Source organism: Canis lupus, chromosome X, assembly GCF_048164855.1.
Source record: "Canis lupus baileyi chromosome X, mCanLup2.hap1, whole genome shotgun sequence".
NCBI lineage: Eukaryota > Metazoa > Chordata > Mammalia > Carnivora > Canidae > Canis > Canis lupus.
The window spans coordinates 69,440,976-69,467,641 of NC_132876.1; the positions used below are offsets into that span (position 1 = coordinate 69,440,976).

The following is a 26,666-nucleotide window of genomic DNA, read 5'->3' on the forward strand; positions in this document are numbered from 1 at the left end:
GTATAGTGACAGAGGTTAGCTGGATTTAGAATGGTGATCACTTTGTAATGTATGTAACTGTTGAGTCACTATATTGTACATCTGAAACTAATATATTGTATCTCGACTACATAATAAAAAAATCATTATTCTCCCAAGAGATGCAGAAAAAGTGTTTGACAGATTATATCCTTTTGTGATATAAAACCCTCAACAAATTGTGTATAGAAAGAACATACCTGTGTGAGAATTAAATAAATTAATTTGTGTAATATTCCTGAGACATAGTAAGCATTCAATAGACTTTGGCTATTACTACTTTTTAAAAAAGATTTTATTTATTTATTCATGAGAGACACAGACTGAGAGAGAGAGAGAGAGGTAGAGGCACAGGCAGAGGGAGAAGCAGGCTCCATGCAGGGAGCCTGATGTGGGACTTGATCCTGGGACTCCAGGATCATGCCCTGGACCGAAGGCAGGTGCTAAACCACTGAGACACCCAGGGATCCCCTGTACTACTTTTGAAGAAGTAGTGGAACTACTCCCCACAACCTTACAGAACTGATTTTTTGCCAATACCTGAATAAGCCTAGAAGCTGATCCTTTTCTAGAGCCCCTGGATAAGAGCCCAAGCCAGCTAATACCTTGACTTGGCCTTTTGAGACCCTAAGCACAATTCCCAGGTAAGCCTGCCTAGATTTCTGACCTAAAGAATTGTGAAATAATAAATGAGTGGGTTTTTTAAAGAAGATTTTATTTATTTTAGAGAGAGTGCACAAACAAGTGGGGAGATGGATACAGGGAGGGGGAGAGAGAGCCTCAAGCAGATTCCATGCTGAGCATGGAACCCAATGTAGGACTTGATCCCACAACTGTGAGATCATGACCTGAACCAAAACCAAGAGCTGGATGCTTAACTGACTGAGGCATCCAGGAGCCCCAATAAATGGGTGTTTTAAGCTGCTAAATTTGTGGTAATTTGTTACAGCAACAAAGCCTCTGGTACTTCTGTAAATGAGAGGGTGAAAGAGGTTTAAATAAGTAAACTTTAAGATTCCTTCTAGCTCTAAATCCTATGAGTATAGGATTCTCATTAAGCTGCTAGTTTGTGAACTAACGTCTAACAATCATATATTTATATGATCCCATTTGGGATGGCCATGTAACACACACAAAATACTTTGCTGGATACATATCTTTAAAGGTTACATATGGCAAAACTACAGGTTGGGGGACTCTGTAATGCCAGATTAACTAGATTGCTAAGTGGGTTTTTTTCAACTGCAAAGCAAATAGTAGCAGCCAAAGCTGAGTTCTTTAGCTGTAGCGTAAAATTAGGGTTCAATGAAGAGGTTACTTTCTATGTGTAGGTTATTTGTATCCTTAAATGGAAATGATTATTATTATCAAACCAGAAGATCAATGATACCTATATGCCTACTAGCATTATAACAATTTATAGTTCTTAGTTTAAAGAACTATAAAGATTCTCAGTTCTCTTAGTTTAAAGAACTATAAAGATTCCTTTAAAGATTCTCAGTTATATATCCTATATTTCTAACACATAAGGGATTCTCACAATTCATTACATTTGGCTAACATATCCTTTGTTTTTTATGAAACTAGCTCCAAGGAGCAGAGATTTTGATATTACCTGTACATGAGTACTTAGTACATCTTTAGAAATGTAACTGTTGGGATCCCTGGGTGGCGCAGCGGTTTGGCGCCTGCCTTTGGCCCAGGGCGCGATCCTGGAGACCTGGGATCGAATCCCACATCGGGCTCCCGGTGCATGGAGCCTGCTTCTCCCTCTGCCTGTGTCTCTGCCTCTCTCTCTCTCTCTGTGACTATCATAAATAAATAAAAATTAAAAAAAAGAAAAACAAAACAAACAAACAAACAAAAAAAAAGAAATGTAACTGTTTTTAGAGCAGTCTCCAGGGTTCTCTGTGCAAGGTGACAGTGAGTTCATAATGGCAACTCTAGCTGGCCTTCCTGTCCATCTTTAGCAGTTATGCAAAGTAATGCCCAGTTTCCTTTATTTTCTTATTTTAAAAAAAAACAGCTTTATTGAGGTGTGACGTATAATTCAATGCATATATTTAAAATAAGTGGACAATTCAATAAGTTTTGACATATATATACGTGATAGGTACCATATATTCATGTATAGACACACATTTATAAAATATATAATATGTTAATATACATATGATGAATATATATGTTCATAAATGTGTATACACACATACATACATGAATGCGTGTTTATATACACACAAAATTACATGCACAGTTATGAACTCATCATAGTTACATATGAACTATGTACAGTTATGAACATAGTTAATACCCCCAAATGATTCCTTGTAACCTTTTCTAATGCTTTCCTCCACCCAGCACCTCCTTCTTACAAGGCAACCATTGATCATTCATTGATGGTTTATGTCACTATAGGTAAGTTTGTATTTTTCAGAATTTTATGTAGATGGAATCAGATTATTTATTCCTTTTAGTGTGGCTTCTTTAACTCACCACATTTGCCTGAGATTCATCCATGTTGCTATGTCTATCAGTAGTTCATTCCCTTCAGGGCACTGGGTGGCTCAGTTGGTTAAGCCTCTGACTTTGTCTAAGGTCATGGTCTTGGGATCTGGGGATTGGGCCCCTGCTTCAGGCTCCGCATTTAGTGGGGAGTCTGCTTCTCTCTCTCCCTCTGCCCCTTCCCCTGCTTGTGCTCTATCCCTCTCTCAAATAAATAAATAAATAAACAAACAAATAAATAAAATCTTAAAAAATAATTCATTCCTTTCTATTGCTGAATAGTAATTTGTTGTATGGATATACTGCAATTTGTTTATTCAGATTTTAGTTATTTCCAGTTTGAGTCTATTACAAATAAAGTTGCTATGAATATTCACTCACATACTTTTGTATGGACATATACCTTTTCTTGGTAAATGCCTAGAAGTGAAATGGCTGATTTGGATGGTACGTATATGTCTAACTTTTTAAAAAACTGTCAGGTGTTTTTAAAAGTAGTTATAGCAATTTATATTCCCACCAGCAATGTATGAAAAGCGCCAGTCCCTCCATATCCAGGCCTTTTTAATCTTAGTAGGTATAGAATGATATCTTGCATTCTTGTAATAACTAATAATGTTGAACATCTTTTAATATGCTTGTCATTTGTGCATCCTTTTTTGTGAAGTGTCTGTTCACATCTTTTGCCCATGTAAAAAATTGGGTTGTTTGCTTAATATTGACTTAGTTCTTTACTCTGTAAACAAGATCTCTTACTAGATATATGATTTCCAAATATTTTCTGCCAGTCTATGGTTTCGGTTAAGGGTCTGCCTTCAGCTCAGGTCATGATCCTAGGATCCTGGGATTGAGCCCCATGTTGGGCTTTCTGCTCAGCCAGGAGTCTGTTTCTCCCTCTTCCTTTGCCCTTCCCCTGCTTGTGCTTGCTCTCTCTCTCTCTCAAATAAATAAGTAAAATCTTCAAAAAAAAAAAAAAGAATAGAAGTTCTTAATTTGATGAAATCAAGTGTATCAGTTTTATCTTTTATGGAGGCTTTGGTGTCATATCAAAGAAATCTTTGCCTAACCTAGGCCACAAATAATTTATGTTTTTTGTTAGAAGTGTTTTGGGTTCTAGGTTTTGCATTTAGGTCTATGATCATTTGATTTAATTTTTGTATGTCTGTGCATTCTTGGAATAAATCCACTTAGTTATGATGCATTATACTTCTTATATATTGTTGAATTTGTATATGTGCTGCTGAAGCAAGCACTATATAATGTTGAATTTGATTTGGTAAAATTTTGTTTAGAATTTTTGCGTATATATTCATGACAGATACTGATTAATAGCTTTATTTTCTTATAATTTCTATATCTAATTTTTGTATTATGGTTAATGCTGGCCTCATAGGTAAGTTGAGAAGTATAACCTCCCTTTCAACTTTCTGAAAGAGTTTATATTAAATTGACATTATTTCTTCCTTAAAGATTTGGTAGAATTAAACAGTGAAATTATTGGATCTGGAAGTTTCTTTGGTGGCAAGGCTTTTTTACTACATACTCAGTTTCTCTAATATATACAGTGTTATTCATGTTACTGATTTATTTTTGAGTGGGATTTGATAATTTGAGTCTTTGAGGAATTTATTTTATTGAACATGTCAAATATATTGCAGAAAGTTCTTTATAATATTCCCTTGTTAACCCTTTCAACATTTTAAAAAATCTGTAGTGATGTCAACTCTATTGTTCTTGACATTGGTAATTTGTACCTTCACATTTTTTTTGATTAGTCTAGCTGGAGATTTATCAATTTTACTGAACTTCCCAAAGAAACAGCTATTCATTTCATTGATTTCTGCTTTGAAGTTTATTATTTCTTAATTATAGTTACTTTAGGTTGTTTTATTTTATTTTTTAAAGGTTTTGTTTATATGCATGAGAGACAGACAGACAGAGAGAGAGAGAGAGAGAGAGGCAGAGACACAGTCAGAGGGAGAAGCAGGCTCCATGCAGGGAGCCCGATGTAGGACTCGATCACATGTCTCCAGGATCACGCCCTGGGCTGAAGTTGGCACTAAACCGCTGAGCCACCCGGGGCTGCAAGGTTGTATTTTTAAAAAAGATTTTATTTATTTATTCATGAGGGACAAAGAGAGGCAGAGACATAGGCAGAGGGAGAAGCAGGCTCCTGGGTCATGCCCTGAGCCGAAGGCAGACGCTAAACCACTGAGTCACCCAGGTGTCCCACTTTAGGTTGATTTATTCTTGCTCTTAGGATTCTTTTAAGATAGAAGATGATATGACTGATTTGAGATCTTTTTTTGTTGTTGTTAAGAACTTACTACTGTTAATTTTCCATGAAGCATCACTTTTTAGCAGCACAAATTTTAAACGTTGTTTTCATCTTCATTCAGTTCAAAATACATTCAGATTTCCCTTTTGATTTTCTTATTTAGTTCATGGGCTTTCTAGAAGTATGTTATCTAGTTTCCAAATATCTGAGCATTTTCCTAAAGATCTTTCTGTTATTGATCTCTAATTTAATTCCATGTGGCCAGAGAGCATACATTGTATAATTTGAGGTTTTTTTGAAGATACTGAGACTTGTATTATAGCCCACAATGTAATCTATTTTGATAAATGTTCAATGTGCACTTGAGAATCAGATATATTTTTCTGTTTTGGGGTGGATTTTTATGTACAAGGATAGCTGTAGATTAATCGTAGATGTTCTTTATTGAGTCGAGGAAGTGACCTTCTCACCTTTTTCATAGTTTTTTAAAATCATGAATTGGTGTTGAGTTTTCTAATGTAAGCCTTTAATGATAAAAAAAAAAAACTTCCCTCTCAGTGATGCTGTATCTGCCTCCCACAAATTTTGATACATTGTTTTCAGTTTTACTGAACTCTGTTTGTGGTATTGATTTCTATTTGATCCATGTTACCAGAGAAAACACTGTTTGTTTTTACTTCTTTTAAGTTTCTTAAGGTTTTTTTTTTTTTCTTGGCCCAGAATGGTTTCAACATATATTCTGTGGACACTTGGAAAGATTGTGTTTTCTGCTGCTGTTTGATGAAGTCTGCTGTAAATTCAGTTAGGTCCTGAGAGTTGATAAGTATGTATCTTAGCTAGTTTTTTTTCTATTTCTTTGAATTTTTGAGAGGGAGTGTTGAAGTCACCAACTGGTGGACTTGTTTATTTCTTCCTCTAGTTTTATCAGGATTTGCTTCTTGTGCTTTGTAGTTGGGTGTGTGTGTACAGGTTTTATATGTTCCTTTTTATTAGTAATAATCAGGGCTAACAAAGGCTCCAAAGCAAAAGCAATAAAAATAAAGATAAAAGCCACCAGGACCAGAGTCTGAAGGAAAGACACCAGAAACAAGCTTCCAAGAGTTCCTTCCCAATAGAGTTGCACATGACATGCTTAATTCCTCTAGCAATGAGTGTGACAACTTGTGTGAACCATTATTTACCAGAGAGCTCATTACAGACTAAGTCCCAAGGCTTTAAATGGGGATGCTCATGTAGGTACTCCTCCCTAGCACATACTAAGATTCCAGACACCCAGAAGGGAAGTAGATGGAATATAAACCATTTTGTTTGCATAGTCTAGGCCACTCTTATTTTTAAGGGAAAATTTTATATCAGTGTGGGGAACTATTTACCAGTCAAGTGACCAGAGGTCAGCCAGGGACCAATTTTGCAAGCAGGCCTTTCTTTTTTTTGTCTTTATTTAAATTCCAATTAATTAACATTCAGTATAATATTACTTTCAGGTGTACAATTTAGTGTTTCAACACTCACATACAACACCTGGTACTCCAAGTACACTCTTTATTCCCCATCACTTATTTCACCCATCTCCCCCACTTCCTCTCTGGTAACCATCAATTTGTTCTCTATACTAAGAATCTGTTTCTTGGTTTGCCTCTCTCTCTCTCTTTTTCCCCCATGCTTGTTTTTTTTTTTCTTGTTTGTTTTATTTCTTAAATTCCACATATAAGTGAAATCATATGGTATCTTTCTCTGACTCTCTTATTTCGCTTAGCATAATACTTTCCTGCTCCATCCATGTTGTTGCAAGTGGCAAGATTTCATTCTTTTTGATGGCTGAGTAATAATCCATTATATATATACACCACTTCTTCTTTATCCATTCATCAGTTGATGGACACTTGGGCTGTTTCTATAATTTGGCTATTGTAGATAATGCTGCTATAAACAGCGGGGCGCATGTATCCCTTTGAATTCATATTTTTGTGCTCTTTGGGTAAATACCTGGTAGTGCACTTGCTGGATCCTAGGGTAGTTCTATTTTTAACTTTTGAGGCACCTCTAAACTGTTTGCCAGAGTGGCTGCACCAGTTTGCATTCCCACCAACAGTGTAAGATGGTTCCCCTTTCTCCACATCTTTGCCAACACCTGTTGTTTCTTGTACACAAGAAGGCCTTTCTAAGTATAGGCAATCTCAGCCTTGCTGTGTGTACTCGTTTCTGCACCCTGTGTCATTTACTACTGTATATATTCTTACTAAAACATAAAGGTATAACTAATGTTGTATACACTCTTAAGGCTATGAATTCTGTAAGTTAGCACTTCTAAATCCTTTTTAATATTTTTAACCCTATTTCAAGATTCTATATTTATGTATTTATCTACATTTTTATTTCATTACCTGAATTGCTATTTTTAGCCTCAAAAATCTTGTTTTGTATTTCTTTTCTTTTATTCTAATATAATAAATTTTATTTTTCTCCTTCATTGTATCGTTTTCCTCTAACAATTGTTTCTTCTTTCAATTATATATTGGTAAAATACTCATTTTCCTTTACAGCTAATAGTTTAGTCACATAGCCTAAAAGAAACAAAGAAAGTAAAGAGCCATTGGCTTTCAGGAGGGGTTGTTGACAGGGCCTGTTCTTTCCTTCAGATTCCTAAGGCTTGAGGGTTCCAGGGAAAAGGTAAAGAGAACATCATGCCCAAGTAACAGATTCCTGAGAGCTCACACTAAGAGATGAGGGCTATGGCTAAGGGCTGGTTCTTAGAGAAAAGGGAAACTTGCTGAAAGTGTGGATCTGATAGAGGCAACAGAGAGAGCCTGGATTTGCTGACAGGATCAGAACCTACCTATACTGAGCTGTGAGTGCTCTGAGTGGCCTGGTTGGGTGAGTGAAAGGACTTAAAGAAACATGGAAGGCCTGAGCCATCCTGTCTGCATCACTCTCTCTAATGGAGAATTTATAGATGGTGGCATATTCCTGGGAGCAGTTCATATGACTTTATTAGATACTAATTGTCAGGATTTATTTTTTAAAAATTTTTAAAGCTTTTATTTATTTATTCATGACAGACAGAGAGAGAGAGAGGCAGAGACAGGCAGAGGGAGAGGGAGAGGAGCAGGCTTCATGCAGGGAGCCTGATGTGGGACTTGATCCGGGGTCTCCAGGATCACATCCCGGGCCAAAGGCGGCGCCAAACCGCTGGGCCACTGGGGCTGCCTGTCAGCATTTATTTTGACCACATCTTTACCATTTGTACAGATCTCTTATGGAAGGAAGAGGAATCAATTTAAATGATTTATAGTTAATTTTAATTAATGAAAACACTTAATAGGGGAGTTAATTTTCCTTTGAGTCACATCTATGACCATTGTTACTGTGACCTTAAATATCATTTTCACAGAAAGTCAGTAGGAAACAATGGGGAAAACTCTGGGGTAAACAGACTTGGATTCAAATTCTGAATGCTTTTTTTGTTTCTATCTTATACATTTTATGGCCTTTCTGAGCCTAAACTGCAAAATGAGTATGCTGCAGCACACTTTATGGTATTAATATAGAAATATAATAAGATAGTGTAAGGTGCTTAGCACACTACTTAGCATAGATCCTATACCCAGTATTTGTAACCTTTCATTACTTTCATTAGTAATTCTCCTTATGCTGGTATGAGAAGGTTTCCTGACCTCATCTTTCTAAGAGCAGTATCTTGTATCATGCCATTAAATATTCCACATCCGTAATGTTTGAAGAAAATTTGGCTTTTCATGAAAAGAATGATTTTTATAGTTTTTAAGTCATTTTTCTCCTGAATTGATGACAGGAAAGGCCAAAATTGACAGCTGTATTTTCCTTTCTTATAGATTTATGTGTAAAGAAGAAATCTATGTTAAATGATTTATACCTATATAGTTGTCTTCTGATATTTGGACAGAATTTTTTTATTTTTCCTCTTTCTTTTTAGGTGTGAAGAATACCAGGAGAAAAGGGATAATAAAAGTTTAAAAATCAAACAGAACTTGAGGCAAAGGCTTCTGATTTAAGATGGGCTGGCAGAGTATCAAATTGGCAAAAACTAAAGTTTCATTATATTAGAGGATGCTGGTGGGAATTTCAGTTTTTATATGCACCTCCTGACATTTCCAGGTTGACAGCTTCTCCAGCACCCAGTCTTTTGGAGAACAAATTGACAGGGTCAAAATTTAAAGTACTCATACTCAGCTGTTTTAATCCTTGGTATTTATATGTTACACTTCACATGTTTACAAGCATATTTGCTGAACATTGCTTGTAATAGTGAAACATTGAAAGCATCTTGAATATCATCAATAGAGGAATAATAGATAAGAAAAGGTATCTCTATACAATAAAATATTATGTGGGAATTAAAAGGGGTAAGGTAAATCTGTACATAATGAACTTTAAGACATGGTATTGAGAGGAAAAGAAGCAAAGTATGCATAATATGTCATTTATATATTTTTAAAACTATGTTTCTAAGTACAGACAGGCATATAAGTGTACCAGGAAAGGACTGAAAAGGATACTAATCTTAGAAGTGTCTACCTTTGAGAAAGAGACTGGGACTGGATAGGGGTCCACAGAAATGTAAGCTTTATCTTTACTATTTGCACCTTTTTATTTAAAAACTTTTTAACAGTTTTTTAAAAAATCTGATTAAATACACATAATATTTATCATATTAACTATTTTTAAGTGTGTGGTTCACTAGTGTTAAGTACATTCACGTTGTTTTGTAACCAGTCTCCAGAGCCCTTTTTTCATTTTGTAAAACTGAAACTCTGTGCCCACTAACTCCTGAGTCCCCTTCCCCCCAGTCCCATACACTAATCTACATTCTGTCTGTATGAATGACTAGTATAGATACCCCATATTAGTGAAATTATACAGTATTTGTCTCTTTCTGACTGATGTATTTCACTTAACATAATGTTCTCAAAGTTCAACCATTTTGTAGCATGTGTCAGAATTTCCTCCCTTTTAAAGGCTGAATACTATTCCATTGTATGTATATACTATATTTCATTTATTCATTAATCTGTTGATGGAGACTTGGGCTACTTCCACTTTTTGGCTATTGTGAATAATGCTATGAACATGGGTATACAAGTATTTCTTTGAGACCCTACTTCCAGTTATTTTGGGTTTATACCCAGAAATAGAATAATTGGATCCTATGGAAATTCTGTTTTTAATTTTTTAAAGGAATTGCTCTATTGTTTTTCATAATGGCGTATCACTTTACATTCCTACCAACAGTATATAAAGTTTCCAATTTTTTCACATCCTTGCCAATACTTGCTTTTTGTTTCTTTGTTTTTTTTTTTTTTTTTTTTTTTTTGATAGTAGCCATCCCAGTCGGTATAAGGTGGTATCTCATTGTGGTTTTGATTTGCATTTCCCTAATGATTTGTGATGTTGATTATCTTTTCATGTGATTATTGCCACTTGCGTATGTTTTTTGGAGAAATGTCTATTCAAGTTATTTGTCAGTTTTTAAATTAGGTTGTTTGCTTTTTTTTGTTGAGTTTTAGGAGCTCTTTTATATTCTGGATATTAACACTTTATCAGATATAATTTGCAAATATTTTCACCATATTATTCCACAGGTAGCCTATTTCACTCTTTATATCTTTTAATACGCAAAATTTTTAAATTTTAATGTAGTCCAATTTATCTAATTTATTGTTTTTTGCTTTTGTTACCTATGATTTTGGTATCATATCCAAGAAATTATTACCAAGCCCAGTGTTATGAAGATTTCCCCCTGTGTTGTTTTCTTCTAAAATTTTATACCTTAGTTCTTCTGTTTAGGTCATTTGATCCATTTTCAGTTTATTTTTGTATACAGTATAATAAAAACATCCGATTTCATTCTTTTGCATATGGATATCCATTTGCCCCAAAACCATTTGTTGAAAAGACTGTTCTTTCCCTCACTGTATGGTCTTGGCACTCTTGTTGAAAATTATTTGATTATATATGAGATATTTTATTTCTGAACTCTATTTTATTCCATTGGTGTATATATCTGTCTTTATGCCAGTACCACACTGTTTTGATTACCTTTGTAGTAAATTTTGAAACCAGGAATTGCTAGTCTTTCAGCTTTATTTGGAGTCCCTTGTGATTCCATATGAAGTTTAGGGAAGAGTTTTCCATTTCTGCAAAAAATGTTATTGGAGTTTTCATAGGGATTACATTTAACCTGTAGATTGCTTTGGTAGTTTTGGCTTCTGAAAAATATTAAGCCTTCCAATCCATGAATTATTTGCATTTTTAAATAATCAGAATATACTGGTGTACTATTTGTATAATTAAGCATAAATAAAATTTTTAAAACAAGTTGTTGGCAGAGAGAACTGGTAAATTTCTTTTTTCCTCTTTCAATTTTGTTGAGATAGAATTGACATTCAGCACTGTATAAGCTTAAGGTGTCTATCATAATAACTTAAGGAGGTCAAAAGGTACAAACCTCTAGTTACAAGATAAATAAATACTGGGGATGTAATGTACACCATGACCATGGTCACAGCACTACTATATGATATATTTGAAAGTTACTAAGAGAGTAGATCCTAAAAATTCTCATCACAAGGGACTAGTAAATTTCTAACATCAGTTCATGTGTCTTTACTGGATCTCATGTTCCAATTTTTATAAATTGGCATCAGTTCTTTTTTTTTTTTAAAAAAAAGGTTTTATTTATTTATTCATGAGAGACACAGAGAGAGGGCAGAGACATAGGCAGAGGGAGAAGCAGGCTCCATGCAGGGAGCCTGATGTGGGACTTGATCCCAGCTCTCCACAATCACGCCCTGAGCCAAAGGCAGAGGCTCAATTGTTGAGCCACCCAGATGTCCCAAATTGGCATCAGTTCTAAAGGAAAAAGCATAAATTAGATATTAAAAGAGAGATGATTATCTGACTATAGATGTTCATGACAAGAAAATGTTTGTGGCTTAATAAATTAAATAGAAATTGAATTAAAAATTTATTGTTAATAGGCTTATTTAGACATTTGGTGATATTATGTAAGCTCAGATATAGTTTTATCTTGCATGTTTTGCTCATTCTCAAATAAATTTTAGACCCATTGATCAAAAACCAGTTATTCCATTCATGCCATTTAAAATTGTGTCTCATTGGACAGAGAATCTGTTGGATTTTATTTCATGAAGATCATTTGTGAACATTTTAAGTCATCAGAAAATATTGGGAAAGCTTTACTGCTCTACATTGACATGCTTTTACAAAGAAAGGAAGAACTGCTTGCCAAGGAGAAGATTGATGAAATCATTATAGGTCAGTAGGATTTCTACAGGTTTTAGAAAGGTGTTAATATGCATATAATTCTTAGATGTCGCAGAAGTGGCAAAATTTTTAGATCACTGGATCCCTTTTTCTCAACTCCTTTTTTTTTCTCCCTAATAGCCATTAGCTGTAATACCTCATTGATCCAGATTCCACAAACTAGAATGAGAAACAGCAAAAATAGCAAAACATCAGCAAAAATGGACAAACCTCTGAGCTTAAATCTCTCTTGTAGTGAAAAATTGTGAGGTTAAAGGCCTAACTTCATGATTTCAGTGTGATCTCAAATAAGCTGTGTGCCTTCTGGCAAGTTAATAACGTCTCTGGATCTTGTTTTTTTCTAACTATAAAATAGAGGTTGTGAAATACATTCCTAGTTTTTAACTTCCTTTTTAGCCCCAGCATCCTTTTTGTCATGCAATCTTCTGTGAACCCTATCCTAAATAAAATAGATAATAGAGTTTCTCTGTTTAAGCAGAAATGTAGAGCCAAATTTCAGCATTCCCCTAACCCCCTGCCTCTCCATAGAACTCCAAACCCTGAAGAACACAGATAGGATGATCCCTTTCATAGAAAATTCTCACCCCAATACATCCTTCTAATTCTACACATATACAGATTTATAACAGAATTGATAGTCACTAAATGTTAATACTGGGCTTTATTCTGAGTTATGGCATTTTGGGTAACTTGTTGCCTTCTTTCTTTTTTTTAAGATTTTATTTTTTGAGAGAGAGAGAGAGAGAGAGAGAGAAAGAGCAGGAACATAGGGAGAGGGACAAGCAGACTCTATGCTGAGCATGAGCCTGACGTGGGGCTCAATCTCATGACCTCAAGACCATGACCTGAGCCAAAATCAAGTTGGATGCTCAACCCAGGCACTCCTTTCTTTATATTTTACCAGATTTCTTGAATTTTTACAAATAGGTATCATATTTTTATAAAAAGTCATTGATTTTTTTTAAAAGAAATCTTTTGATTTCTAGGAACCTTTGAACTTTAGATTCTACAAACCATATTTTATTGGTAATATGGTCCCTACAGATCCTCACTAAGAATCCAATTATTTTTAGACCCAATTTTGATATGCTTGATTATCTGTCTTTCTAACCAGATCATTTTAATGGTAGCATATTAGAAAGAGAGAAAGGGTCTACAGGGAAAGACATAGATAATCTAACCACAAGGGAGGAGAAAACTATAAATTTTATAGAACAGTTTCAAATATTTTTAAAAATATAGCAATCTGTATGATATAATAGTTACTTACCAAAGGCACCACTGTGATAAAATAATACAATAAAATGCAATAGTTGTTAGTGTTATTGACCTTGAATGGGCAAGCAAAGATTAAGTTGTGCTTCAGAAAACTAGAAAGTACATTTAGAAAAGCATAATTTAGGGGTGCTTGGGTGGCTCAGTTGGTTAAGTGTATGTTGATTTCGGCTCAGGTCATGATGTTGGAGTGTGAGATCAAGCCCCATGTCAGGATTCACATTCAATGAGGAGTCTGCTTCTCTCTCTCTCTCTCTCTCTCTTTCTGCCCCTCCCCCTGCTCATGCTCTACTGCTCTCTCTCTGAAATAATATCTTTTAAAAAAGAAAAACATAATTTAAAAACATAATTTTTAGAAAAATTAAGAATTTAAATGAAATAATTTAGACTTTTAAAAGTAAAAATGTTTTATTTTTAATAAAAGTTAACTGTCAGCCAACTAGAAAATGTGTTTATCCAGAATGACTAATTTTCTTAAGATTATAGTAGCCAGTTTTATCGTGATATCCAATTATAAACTTATGCTCTCAAAGTAATATTTTAAATAGGCACATTAAATATCATTTTACTCTCATGTGAGTAATTTTATCTAAGCTATGGAACAACCTATGTTTGCTGACTGGGCTTTGGGGTCAGAGACTTTTAGTGTTCTTATCAAGACTTTTGTGGAAATTAGTAGTGCCAAAGGAGTAGAAGAGAGGGGATGTAGAATTCTGTTGCAGTTTAAACTTTACCTTAATGTTTGCTAATGTATTTGAACCCTGTGTCTAGACCAGAAACAATCAGACGTGAATTACAATTTAAAGTAATAAAATTTATGTGTAAACATGGTCTTAAAGTATTTTACAAAGGCTTTAAGGTGTAATTGGCCTTTCTTGTGAACTTGATCTGATCTTGTTAGTATATAATAATATAAACACTTCTTATTAACGATTTTTAGCATTGCTGTCTGTTCATTCACAATAACATTAAAGCACCAGATGATGATCAAATTTGGAACATGGAAAATACATTAAAAAGAGGCTAAGCTGGCAAACTACCACAAATTGATAGGCGAATTACTGTGATTCTAGCAAACTCTGATTCTATTATATAATCAATTTTGCTAGTTAACCTAAAATTGATGATGAAAACCTGTCTGAATAGGATTGTGTTTGTAGCCATTACTTAAAGATTATAGGTTCTGAATATAGTTAGCACTCTTATTTAATGTAATAGATCTTGAGTTTTGTTTTTAGAGCCTCAGTTTTCATTTTCAGGTCAGCGAACAGGAAGACAACTGACAACCGAATTAGTGGTCTGTTTACACAACATTCTGTGGAAAAAAGCTGCCAGAAGTTTTGAGGTTTGGGAAGAATCTATATTCTTTATCTTCTTTCTCTACTCTAACAAATAAGTATGTTCACTATAAAAATCATAGATCATCAAATATTTTAATAATCTGCTTAGGTCCCATCTATGTATTAAATATAAATAATGCAGAATGTTAATGAGCATTGTATAGGAATTCATTTAAAACCACTAAAAACAAAAACAAAAAACAAACCACTAAGATTGGTTCATCCCCATTGGGAGCTTACAGTGTAGGGAAATGACATGTCTGATATTAAGATATAGTAAAATAATTCATTTTAACATGACAAAAAAGAAAGTCAGAGCTTTATTCCCTTTAAAAAACTATGATTTGAAGCACAGAGGATTTGTAGTGTAGTGAAAATACTTTGAATGATATTGTGATGGTGGATACTTGTCATTATTCCTTTGTGTAAGCCCATAGTATATACTACACTAAGAGTGAACCCTAATGTAAACTATGGACTTTGGGTGATTATGATGTGTCCATGTAAGTCCATCAAAGTCTACCACTTTGGTAGAGGATGTTGATAAGGTGGGAGGCTTAGTGTGTATGGCATTAGAAGGTATATGGCCAGTCTCTGTACATTTCTCTCAGTTTTACTGTGAACCTAAAATTGCTCTTTAAAAAAAGTTGTACAATTAAAAAATGCCAAAAAGTGGTAATTTTTTTTCTCACAAAACAATCCAGATTTACTGTAGAAAAGTTTGAAACTTCAGATATTTTTTTAGGAAGTAAAGAATAGGGGCACCTGGCTGGCTCATTTTGTAGAGCATGTGATTCTTGATCTCAGGATCATGAGTTCAAGCCCCATGTTGGGTGTAGAGCTTACCTAAAAAAAAGTAAAGAATAGTTGAGAGCATAAGCAGTAATTTCTCAGACATCAGCTGTAGCAACATTTTTCTAGATATGTCTCTTGAAGCAAGGGAAACAAAAGCAAAATTAAACTATTGGGACTGCATCAAAATAAAACGTTTCTGCACAGCAAAGGAAAGGATCAACAAAACTAAAAGGCAACCAACTGAATGGGAGAAGATATTTGCAAATGACACATCTGATAAAGGGCTAGTCCAAATATATGAAGAACTGACACAACTCAACACCTCCCCCAAAATAATCCAATTAAAAAGTGGGTAGAAGACACGAACAGACATTTCTTCAAAGAAGACATCCAGATGGCCAACACATACATGAAAAGAGGCCCAGCATCACTCATCCTTAGGGAAATACAAATCAAAACTACAATGAGATATCACCTCACTCCTGTCAGAATGGCTAAAATAAAAAAGACGAAAAAGAACAGGTGTTGGTAAGGATGTGGAGAAAAAGGAGCCCTCTTTCACTGTGGGAATGCAAATTGGTGCAGCTACTCTGGAAAACAGTATGGAAATTCCTCAAAAAGTTAACAATAGAGGGCATCTGGGTGGCTCAATGGTTGAGCATCTGCCTTTGGCTCTGGTAGTGATCTGGGCATCCTGGGATCGAGTCTCACATCAGGCTCCCTCCCCACAAGGAGTCTGCTTCTCCCTCTGCCTATGTCTCTGCCTCTCTCTTTGTATGTCTTTCATGAATAAATAAATAAAATATTAAAAAAAAAGTTAACAGTAGAACTGTCCTATGATGCAGTAATCATACTACTGGATGTCTCCCCCCAAAATATAAAAACACTAACACAAAGGAGTACACATATCCCTATGTTTATAGCAGCATTATTTATAATAGCCAAATTACGGAAGCAGTCCAAATGTCTACTGATAGATGAATGGATAAAGAAGATGTGGTATATATATACAATGGAATATTACTCAGAAATAAAAATGAATGAAATTTTGCCATTTGCAATAGCATGAATGGAACTAGAGAGTATTATGCTAAGCAAAATCAGAGAAAGACAAATACCATATAATTTCACTCATGTGGAATTTAAGAAACAAAACAAATGAGCAAAGGAAAAAAAAGAGAAATCAAGAAACAAACTCTTAACTATAGAGAACAAACTGATGATTGCCAAAAGGTAGGTGTGCGTGTCAGGGGGAATGGGTGAGTTGGTGATCGGAATGTAGGAGTGTATTTGTCTTGATGAGCACTGGGTGATGTATGGAATTGTTGAAGCACTACATTGTGCACCTGAAACTAATATAACACTCTATACTAACTATACTGGAATTAAGGTAAAAACTTACTGTAAAAAATGGGATGTATGGTTTTAAAAAGTTGTGATGGATTTCTACTTCTAACCAAAATGTAACAGAGATCATATTTATGTGCTTCCCTGAACAACTAGTCCCCCACTGCCGATCTCCCTCCAAAGAAAAGAAAAAAGACAAAATACATGAAAAAGTGTTTTTTGAGACACTGGACATCAGGCAATGGAGAGTGATCTTTGGGCAATGATAAATAAACAAGGTGAGGACTTCAATGGTGCAGCTTACTCTCTTGAGTTTCCAGGCTGTAGCACAAGAAGAGGAACTGAAATGGATGCCAGCAGCCTTCCTAATTTAAGGAGATGGAGTTGAGAGTCTAAGGAGACCAAAGCAGCTGGAGTTCACAGGATAGACCACCAGGAAGGAGAGCACAACTCAGAAAGAGACCTCTAGCAGTCAGAGAGTCCTCCTCCATTGTTTGGCCAAATACTAATTAGGACAATATGGGATGGAAGTACCTGGAGCCACGGGGGAATAGCCATCTAAAAATATTAGTGGGAACAGTGCCTGGCACTCACAACTGTCTGGGAATAGAGCCTGTTCGTATTAGCCAGACAGAAAAACTTCTAATTTATGGGGGCATTGGGTAGAGAACTCAGATTGATCTTGTCTGAATGGTGGAGGATAATTAGCCCTATACTGAGAATTGTTCCAGACCTACCTAAAATATCAAAAGTATGACCTAAAAGGATGGAATTGATCCCAATAAGCTTAAGTGCTTCTCAGAGTAGAGGTCAAGAATATTTATCAGAATATCAAACTATTCAGCACCCAACAAGGTAAAGTATACAATATTTGGTATCTAATAATAAATTACCAAGTATATAGTGAGGCAGGAAAATACTTTATAATGAAGAGAATGAGCAATCACTAGAATCTGACAAAGTTGACATTAACTGAACATTAAAATACCTCATTTAATTTTATTCCATATATTTAAAAAGTTGAGACATAGATATAAAAGATCCAAATCAAATTCCTAGAGATGAAAACTAGGTCTAGGATAAAAAATATATTGGATAGTATTAACATCAGATTAGTAAGGTAATCATACTCCTGGATATCTCCAGTAGTATTAGTAAAGGTAAAGATTAGTAAGTTTGAAGATACAGCAATAGAAGCCATCCAAAATAAACCACGTAGGGAAAAAAATTAAAATAGCATCACAAGCTATGAAAAGACTTCAGGTAGCTCAATAGTTGGGTAATTAGAATCCCCAAATGAGGAGAGAGCGTATATGAAGAAATAATGCTTGAAAGCTTTTAACATTTAATTAATTTTTAATGGTATATTTAAGATGTTTAGCAAACATCAAACATAAGAAACACAGGGCGGCCCGGGTGGCTCAGCAGTTTGGCGCCTGCCTTCAGCCCAGGGCATGATCCTGTAGACCCGGGATCGAGTTCCACATCAGGCTCCCTGCATGGATCCTGCTTCTCCTTCTGCCTGTGTCTCTGCCTCTCTCTCTGTGTCTTATTAATAAATAAATAAAATCTTAAAGAAAAAACATAAGAAACACAGATAAAACTAAACCATGGCACATAATAATCAAATTGCTCAAAACCAGTGATAATGATAATATCTTAAAAGCAGCTGGAGAAAAATGACACGAATACATACAGAGGAGCAAATTAAGGATGACGTTGGATTTTTCAGGCAAGCAAGAACACAGTAGAGCAATATCTTTAATATAACAAAAAGTACCTGTAAATGTAGAATTCTATGCACAGCACAAATACTGTTTAAAAATGAAAGTAGTTGATAGAAATGCAAAATAGTATGGCTGCTATATAAAGCAGTATTGTGGTTCCTCATAAAAATTAAAATAGAATTACCATATGATCCAACAATTCCAATTCTGGGTATATATCCAGAAGAATTGAAAGCAGAATTTATAATTCAAAAAAAGGAGACAAAGTAATATTATGAAAAATATTTAATAATCTAAAAGAAGCAGAAAAAAGAGGAAAAAGGGAACAAATTTAGGTAGAACAAATGGAAAACAAATAAGTAGGAAAATGATAGATTGAAATCTCAGCATATACAAAAATAACATTAAATTAAAATGATCTCAACTCTTCAGTAAAAAAACAGACATTGTCAAAATAGGTTAAAAAGTGAGACTCAACTTTTGACTGCTAAAAAGAAACACAGTTTAAATATGAAGATACAAATAGGTTACAAGTAAAAGAATGGGAAAAATAGAGACATTATTCTAAAATTTATGTATAAAAGCAGAGGAATGAAAATAGCTAAAAAAATTCTGAGAAAAAGGAATAAAAAGGGAGGAATTACTCTATCTGATGTCAAGACTTATTATATAGCTAGGGTAATCTTGAATGTGGTATTGTCAGAGAGAGAAACACATAGATCATTGGAGCTCAGTGGAGAACACCAAAATAATCCCATAGGAATGTGCTCAACTTATTTTCAATAATATGCAAAAGGATTCAATGGAGGAAGAATGATATTCTCAATTAATAGTGTGTAATTGCACATCCACAAGCAAAAAAATTAATCTTGATCTAAATCTTATACTTTATACAATAATTAACTCAAAGAAGGATCAATAGCAAGAGTTAAACTGGAAAATTCACAAATATGTAGAAATTAAAGAACATACTCTTGAACAACCAGTGGGTGAAAGAAGAAATCAAAAGGGGTGGGTAAGGTGAGGTAAACCAGGCAACAGGCTTTTAACTGAGGCTTACTGGAGGGATGGAGGGTGGGACAATGGATTAAATAGGTGATAGGTATTATGTAGGGCACTTGTGATGAACACTGGGTGTTGTATGTAAGTAATGAATCACTAAATTCTACACCTGAAACTAATGTTAACTAGCTGGAATTTAATTAAGAACTTGGAAATGGAAACATAAGATACCAAAATGCAAACAGATGCAACAAAAGTAGTTCTAAAAGGGAAGTTTATAGCGTGACAAATGCTTCAATAAACAATCTAGTACACTTATCTTGATGAGCACTGAGTAATTTATGGAATTGTTGAATCATTATATTAAACATGTGAAACTAATATAACACTTTATGGAAACTATCCTGGAATTAAATGAAAAGAAATAAAAATATAAAAAGAAACCTGACTTTATACCTTATGCAACTAGAAAAAATATAACTAAGCCAAAGATAGCAGAGAACGGAAATAATAAAAAGCGGAGCAGAAATAAATGAAATAGAGATTAAAAAACAGAAAATTTCAACAAAAATGAGAGTTGGTTTTTTGAAAAGATAAAATTGCAAATGTTTTAGTGAGATTAACCAAGAAAAAGATAGTGGGAAAAAAAGCAGACTCAAATAAATAAAATTGGAAATGAAAGGGGAGACATTACAACTGATACCACATAAATACAAAGGATTGTAAGAAACTATAGTGAAAAATTATGTGACAAGTTGGATAGTTTAGAAGAAATGGAGAAATTTCTAGAAAATGTACAACCTACCTAAACTGAATCTTGAACAGACAGAAAATGTAAACAGATGAGTCAGGACATTGAATCAGTAACCAAAAATCTCCCAATAAAATAACGTCCAGGACCAAATGATTTCATTCGTAAATTCTACAAAACATTTGAAGGAGAATTAATACTAATTGTTCTCAAACTCAAACTCATTCCAGACACTTCCAAACTAATTTTACATGGCCAACATTGCCCTAATAGCAAAGCGAGACAAGGACACTATAAGAAAAAGTAACCACAGGCCAGTAATCCTGATGAACAAAATCCTCAACACAATACTAGCAAACTGAATTCAAAGCATATTAAAAGGATCTTATACAAAGTCCAAGTAGGATTTTTCCCTGGAATGCAGGGAATGTTAAACATATGTAAATCAGTAAATATGATATACCACATTGAATAGAATGAAGGATAAAAATCATATATGATAATCTCAGTATATGCAGAAAAAACATTTAACAATATTCAACATCCTTAAAAAAATATTCAACATCCTTTTATGATGAAAACTCTCAACAAATTAGGTATAAATGGAATGTACCTCAACATAGTAAACGTCATACCTGACAAGCCCACTGCTAACCTCATACTCAAGGGTGAAAAACTGAAAACTTCATCAAAGATCAGGAACAAGACAAGGATGTTCATTCTTACCACTTCTATTCAACAGTACTGAAGGTCCTACCCAGATCATTAGGCAAGAAAAAGAAAAGGCATATAAATTGGAAAGGAAGAAGTAAAAATAAAAATATTCTACAAGGCTAGAAAATGAGGGAAAAGAAAGAAAATCAGTTGGACAAGAGAATTCTGAAGTAATTTTAAATCTGTTCAGTAAAGAAATACAGGCCCTCTAAAAACAAGAGGGTCGCCTGGGTGGCTCAGGGGTTGAGTGTTTGCCTTCGGCTCAGGGCATGATCCCACGGTCCTGGGATCGAGTCCTGCATCGGGCTCCCTGCAAGGAGCCTGTTTCTCCCTCTGCCTATGACTTTGCCTCTGTCTGTATCTCTCATGAAAAAATAAATAAAATATTAAAAAGGATAAAATAAAAAAGAAAAGAATACCATTGTATTTTGCAGCACCTGATTTTATGGAGCAAAACAAGACATTTTGATATAGGAATACATTATGAAATGATCACCACAATCAAGCTAATTAACATATTCACCTTAAACAGTTACTTTTTGGTGGTGAAAACACTTAAGATTCATTTTCTTAGTAAATTTCAAGTATATAACACATTATTATAGATACCATGCAGTAACTTAGGTCTCTATAAATTATTCATTTAATAATTGAAAATTTGTATCCCTTGACCAACATATCCTCAATTCCCCCAACTCCCAAACCCTGATAATCACCATCCTACTTTGTTTCTATGAGTTGATTTTGTTATATTCCACGTGTAAGTGACATCATGCAGTATTTGTCTTTCTCTGTCTGCCTTATTTCACTGAGCATAATGTATTTTAGATTCATCTGTGTTGTCACAAATGACAGATTTTCCTATAGATCTATTATTTTTATTTCTTTTTTGCTAATATTTTAAGATTTTTATTTTATTTTTTCTTTTTTGTCTTTTCTTATATATATATAATATATATATTATATATATAATTTTTATTGGAGTTCAATTTGCCAACATATAGCATAACTCCCAGTGCTCATCCCATCAAGTGCCCTCCCTCAGTGCCCATCACCCAGTCACCCCCACCCCCCGCCCTCCTCCCTTTCTACCACCCCTAGTTCGTTTCCCAGAATTAGGAGTTTCTCATGTTCTGTCTCCCTCTCTGATATTTCCCACTCATTTTTTCTCCTTTCTCCTTTATTCCCTTTCACTATTTTTTATATTCCCCAAATGAATGAGATCATATAATGTTTGTCCTTTTCCGATTGACTTATTTCACTCAGCATAATACCCTCCAGTTCCATCCACGTTGAAGCAAATGGTGGGTATTTGTCATTTCTAATGGCTGAGTAATATTCCATTGTATACATAAACCACATCTTCTTTATCCACTCATCTGTCGATGGACACCGAGGCTCCTTCCACACTTTGGATATTGTGGACATTGCTGCTAGAAACATCGGGGTGCTGGTGTCCCGGCGTTTCACTGCATCTGTATCTTTGGGGTAAATCCCCAGCAGTGCAATTGCTGGGTCATAGGGCAGATCTATTTTTAACTCCTTGAGGAACCTCCACACAGTTTTCCAGAGGGGCTGTACCAGTTCACATTCCCACCAACAGTGCAAGAGGGTTCCCCTTTCTCCACATCCTCTCCAACATTTGTTTCCTGCCTTGTTAATTTTCTCCATTCTCACTGGTGTGAGGTGGTATCTCATTGTGGTTTTGATTTGTATTTCCCTGATGGCAAGTGATGCAGAGCATTTTCTCATGTGCTTGTTGGCCATGTCTATGTCTTCCTCTGTGAGATTTCTGTTCATGTCTTTTGCCCATTTCATGATTGGATTGTTTGTTTCTTTGCTGTTGAGTTTGATAAGTTCTTTATAGATCTTGGATACTAGCCCTTTATCTGATATGTCATTTGCAAATATCTTCTCCCATTTTGTAGGCTGTCTTTTAGTTTTGTTGGCTGTTTCTTTTGCTGTGCAAAAGCTTCTTGTCTTGATGAAGTCCCAATAGTTTATTTTTGCTCTAGTTTCTCTTGCCTTCATGGATGTATCTTGTAAGAAGTTGCTGTGGCCAAGTTCAAACAGTGTGTTCCTTGTGTTCTCCTCTAGGATTTTGATGGAATCTTGTCTCACATTAAGATCTTTCATCCATTTTGAGTTTATCTTTGTGTCTGGTGTAAGAGAATGGTCTAGTTTCATTCTTCTTTATGTGGATGTCCAATTTTCCCAGCACCATTTTTTGAAGAGACTGTCCTTTTTTCAGTGGATAGTCATTCCTGCTTTGTCGAATATTAGTTGACCATAGAGTTGAGAGCCCATTTCTGGGTTCTCTATTCTGTTCCATTGATATATGTGTCTGTTTTTGTGCCGGTACCACAGTGTTTTAATGATCACAGCTTTGTAGTACAGCTTGAAATCCAGCATTGTGATGCCCCTGGCTTTAGTTTTCCTTTCAATATTGCCCTGGCTATTTGGGGTCTTTTCTGACTCCACACAAATCTTAAGATGATTCGTTCCAACTCTGTGAAGAAAGTCCATGGTATTTTGATAGGGATTGCATTGAATGTGTACATTGCCCTGGGTAGCATTGACATTTTCACAATATTAATTCTTCCAATCCATGAGCATGGAATATTTTTCCATCTCTTTGTGTCTTCCTCAATTTCTTTCAGAAATCTTCTGTAGTTTTTAGGGTATAGATCCTTTACCTCTTTGGTTAGGTTTATTCCTAGGTATCTTAGGCTTTTGGATGTAATTTTAAATGGGATTGACTCCTTAATTTCTCTTTCTTCAGTCTCATTGTTAGTGTATAGAAATGCCACTGATTTCTGGGCATTGATTTTTGTATCCTGCCACACTGCCAAATTGCTGTATGAGTTCTAACAATCTTGGGGTGGAGGCTTTTGGGTTTTCTCTGTACAGTATCATGTCAACTGCAAAGAGGGAGAGTTTGACTTCTTCTTTGCCAATTTGAATGCCTTTTACTTCCTTTTGTTGCCTGATTGCTGAGGCTAGGACTTCTAGTACTATGTTGAATAGCAGTGGTGAGAGTGGACGTCCTTGTCATGTTCCTGATCTTAGGGGAAAGGCTCCCAGTGTTTCCCCATTGAGAATGATATTTGCTGTGGGATTTTCATAGATGGCTTTTAGGGTGCTGAGGAATGTTCCCTCTATCCCTCCACTCTGAAGAGTTTTGATCAGGAATGGATGCTGTATTTTGTCAAATGCTTTCTCTGCATCTATTGAGAGGATCATATGGTTCTTGTTTTTTCCGTTGTTGATGTGATCTATCACACTGATTGTTTTACGAGTGTGGAACCAGCCTTGAATCCCAGTGATATATCCCACTTGGTCATGGTGAATAATCTTCTTAATGTACTGTTGGATCCTATTAGCTAGTATCTTGTTGAGAATTGTTGCGTCTGTGTTCATCAGGGATATTGGTCTATAATTCTTTTTGGTGGGGTCTTCATCTGGTTTTGGAATTCCGGTAAAGCTGGCCTCATAGAACGAGTTTGGAAGTATTCCATCCCTTTCTATCCTTCAGAACAGCTTTAGTAGAACAGGTATTGTTTCTTTTTTAAACATTTGATAGAATTTCCCTGGGAAGCCATCTGGCCCTGGACTTTTGTGTCTTGGGAGGTTTCTGATGACTGCTTCAATTTCCTCCCTGGTTATTGGCCTGTTCAGGTTTTCTATTTCTTCCTGTACCAGTGTTGGTAGTTTGTGGTTTTCCAAAAATGCATCCATTTCTTTTTTTTTTAAAGATTTATTTATTTATTTATGATAGACATGGGGGGGAGGAGAGACACAGGAGGAGGGAGAAGCAGGCTCCATGCCGGGAGCCCGTCATGGGACTCGATCCCGGGACTCCAGGATTGCGCCCCAGGCCAAAGGCAGGCGCCAAACTGCTGAGCCACCCAGGGATCCCCTGCATCCATTTCTTATAGATTAACTAATTTATTGGTGTATGGCTGCTCATAATATGTTTTTAAAATCGTTTGTATTTCCTTGGTATTGGTTGTGATCTCTCTTCTTTCATTCGTGATTTTATTAATTTGAGTCTTTTCTCGATTCTTTTTAATAAGGCCGGCTAATGATTATCTATCTTGTTAATCCTTTTGAAGAACCAACTCTTGGTTTTGTTGATCTGTTCTACAGTTCTTCTGATCTCTATTTCATTGAGTTCTACTCAAATCTTTATTAACTATCTTCTCCTTGGTGTAGGTTTTATTTGCTGTTGTTTCTCCAGTTCCTTTAAGTGCAAGGTTAGCTAGTCTATTTGAGTTTTTTCCAATTTTTTGAGGGAGGCTTGTATTGTGAATTGTGATGTATTTCCCTCTTAGGACCACTTTTGCTGTATCCCAAAGATGTTGAATGGTTGTTTCTTCATTCTCATTAGTTTCCATGAATCTTTTTAATTCTTCTCTAATTTCCTGGTTGGCCCTTTCATCTTTTAGGAGGATGCTGTTTAACCTCCACGTGTTTGAGTTTATTCCAAATTTCCTCTTGTGATTGAGTTTTACTTTCAAAGCATTGTGGTCTGAAAATATGCAGGGGATAATCTCAATCTTTTGGTTTTGGTTGAGACTTGATTTGTTACCCAGTATGTGGTCTATTCTGGAGAAAGTTCCATGTGCACTTGAGAAGAATGTGTAATCAGTTGTGTTCGGATGTAAAGTTTTGTAAATATCTATGAAATCCATCTGGTCGAGTGTATCATTTAAGGCTGTTGTTTCTTTGGTGATGTTCTGCTTAGAAGATCTGTCATGTGCAGAAAGTGCTGTGTTGAAGTCTCCTACTATTAGTGTATTATTATCTAAGTATATCTTTACTTTGGTTATTAATTGATATATTTGGCAGCTCCCACATTAGGGGCATAAATATTCATGATTGTTAGGTCTTTTTGTTGGATAGACCCTTTAAGTATGATATAGTGTCCCTCTTAATCTCTTACTACAGTCTTTGGGATAAACTTTAATTTATCTGATAGGAGGATTGCTACCCCAGCTTTCTTTTGAGGACCATTTGAATGGAAAATGGTTCTCCAACCTTTGATTTTCAAGCTGTTCATTTCCTAGGTCTAAAATGAGTCTCTTGTAGACAGCAAATAGATGATTCTTGCTTTTTTATCCAGTTTGAAACCCTGTGTCTTTTGATGAGATCATTTAGCCCATTCACGTTCAGAGTGACTATTGGAAGATATGAATTTAGTGTCATCATAATACCTATTCAGTCCCTGTTTTTGTGGATCATTTCTTTGGGCATCCTCTTTCTTAACAGGGTCCCTCTTAATATTTCTTGCAGAGCTGGTTTGGTGGTCACATATTCTTTCAGTTTCTGCCTATCTTGGAAGCTCTTTATCTCTCCTTCTATTCTGGATGAGAGCATTGCTGGATAAAGTATTGGCTGCATGTTCTTCTCATTTAGGACCCTGAATATATCCTGCCAGCCCTTTCTGGCCTGCCAGGTCTTTACGGAGAGGTCTGCTGTTAATCTGATATTTCTCCCCATATAAGTTATGAATCTCTTGTTTCTCACTACTCTAAGGATATTCTCTTTATCTTTGGAATTCGCAAGTTTCACTATTAAATGTCGAGATG

At 35.2% G+C, this 26,666-nt stretch overlaps 1 protein-coding gene across 7 annotated transcripts in view; it reads left to right on the forward strand.

Annotated features, from left to right (window-relative positions):
- TEX11 (testis expressed 11) overlaps window positions 1-26,666 on the forward strand; it is a 311,406-nt gene that overhangs the window by 127,104 nt on the left and 157,636 nt on the right. For all 7 annotated transcript variants that reach the window (XM_072816896.1, XM_072816892.1, XM_072816891.1 and 4 more), the window contains 2 exons: window positions 11,964-12,115; window positions 14,659-14,744. In XM_072816896.1, the coding sequence (XP_072672997.1) occupies window positions 11,964-12,115; window positions 14,659-14,744 (238 nt within the window). The remainder of the gene's footprint in view (window positions 1-11,963; window positions 12,116-14,658; window positions 14,745-26,666) is intronic.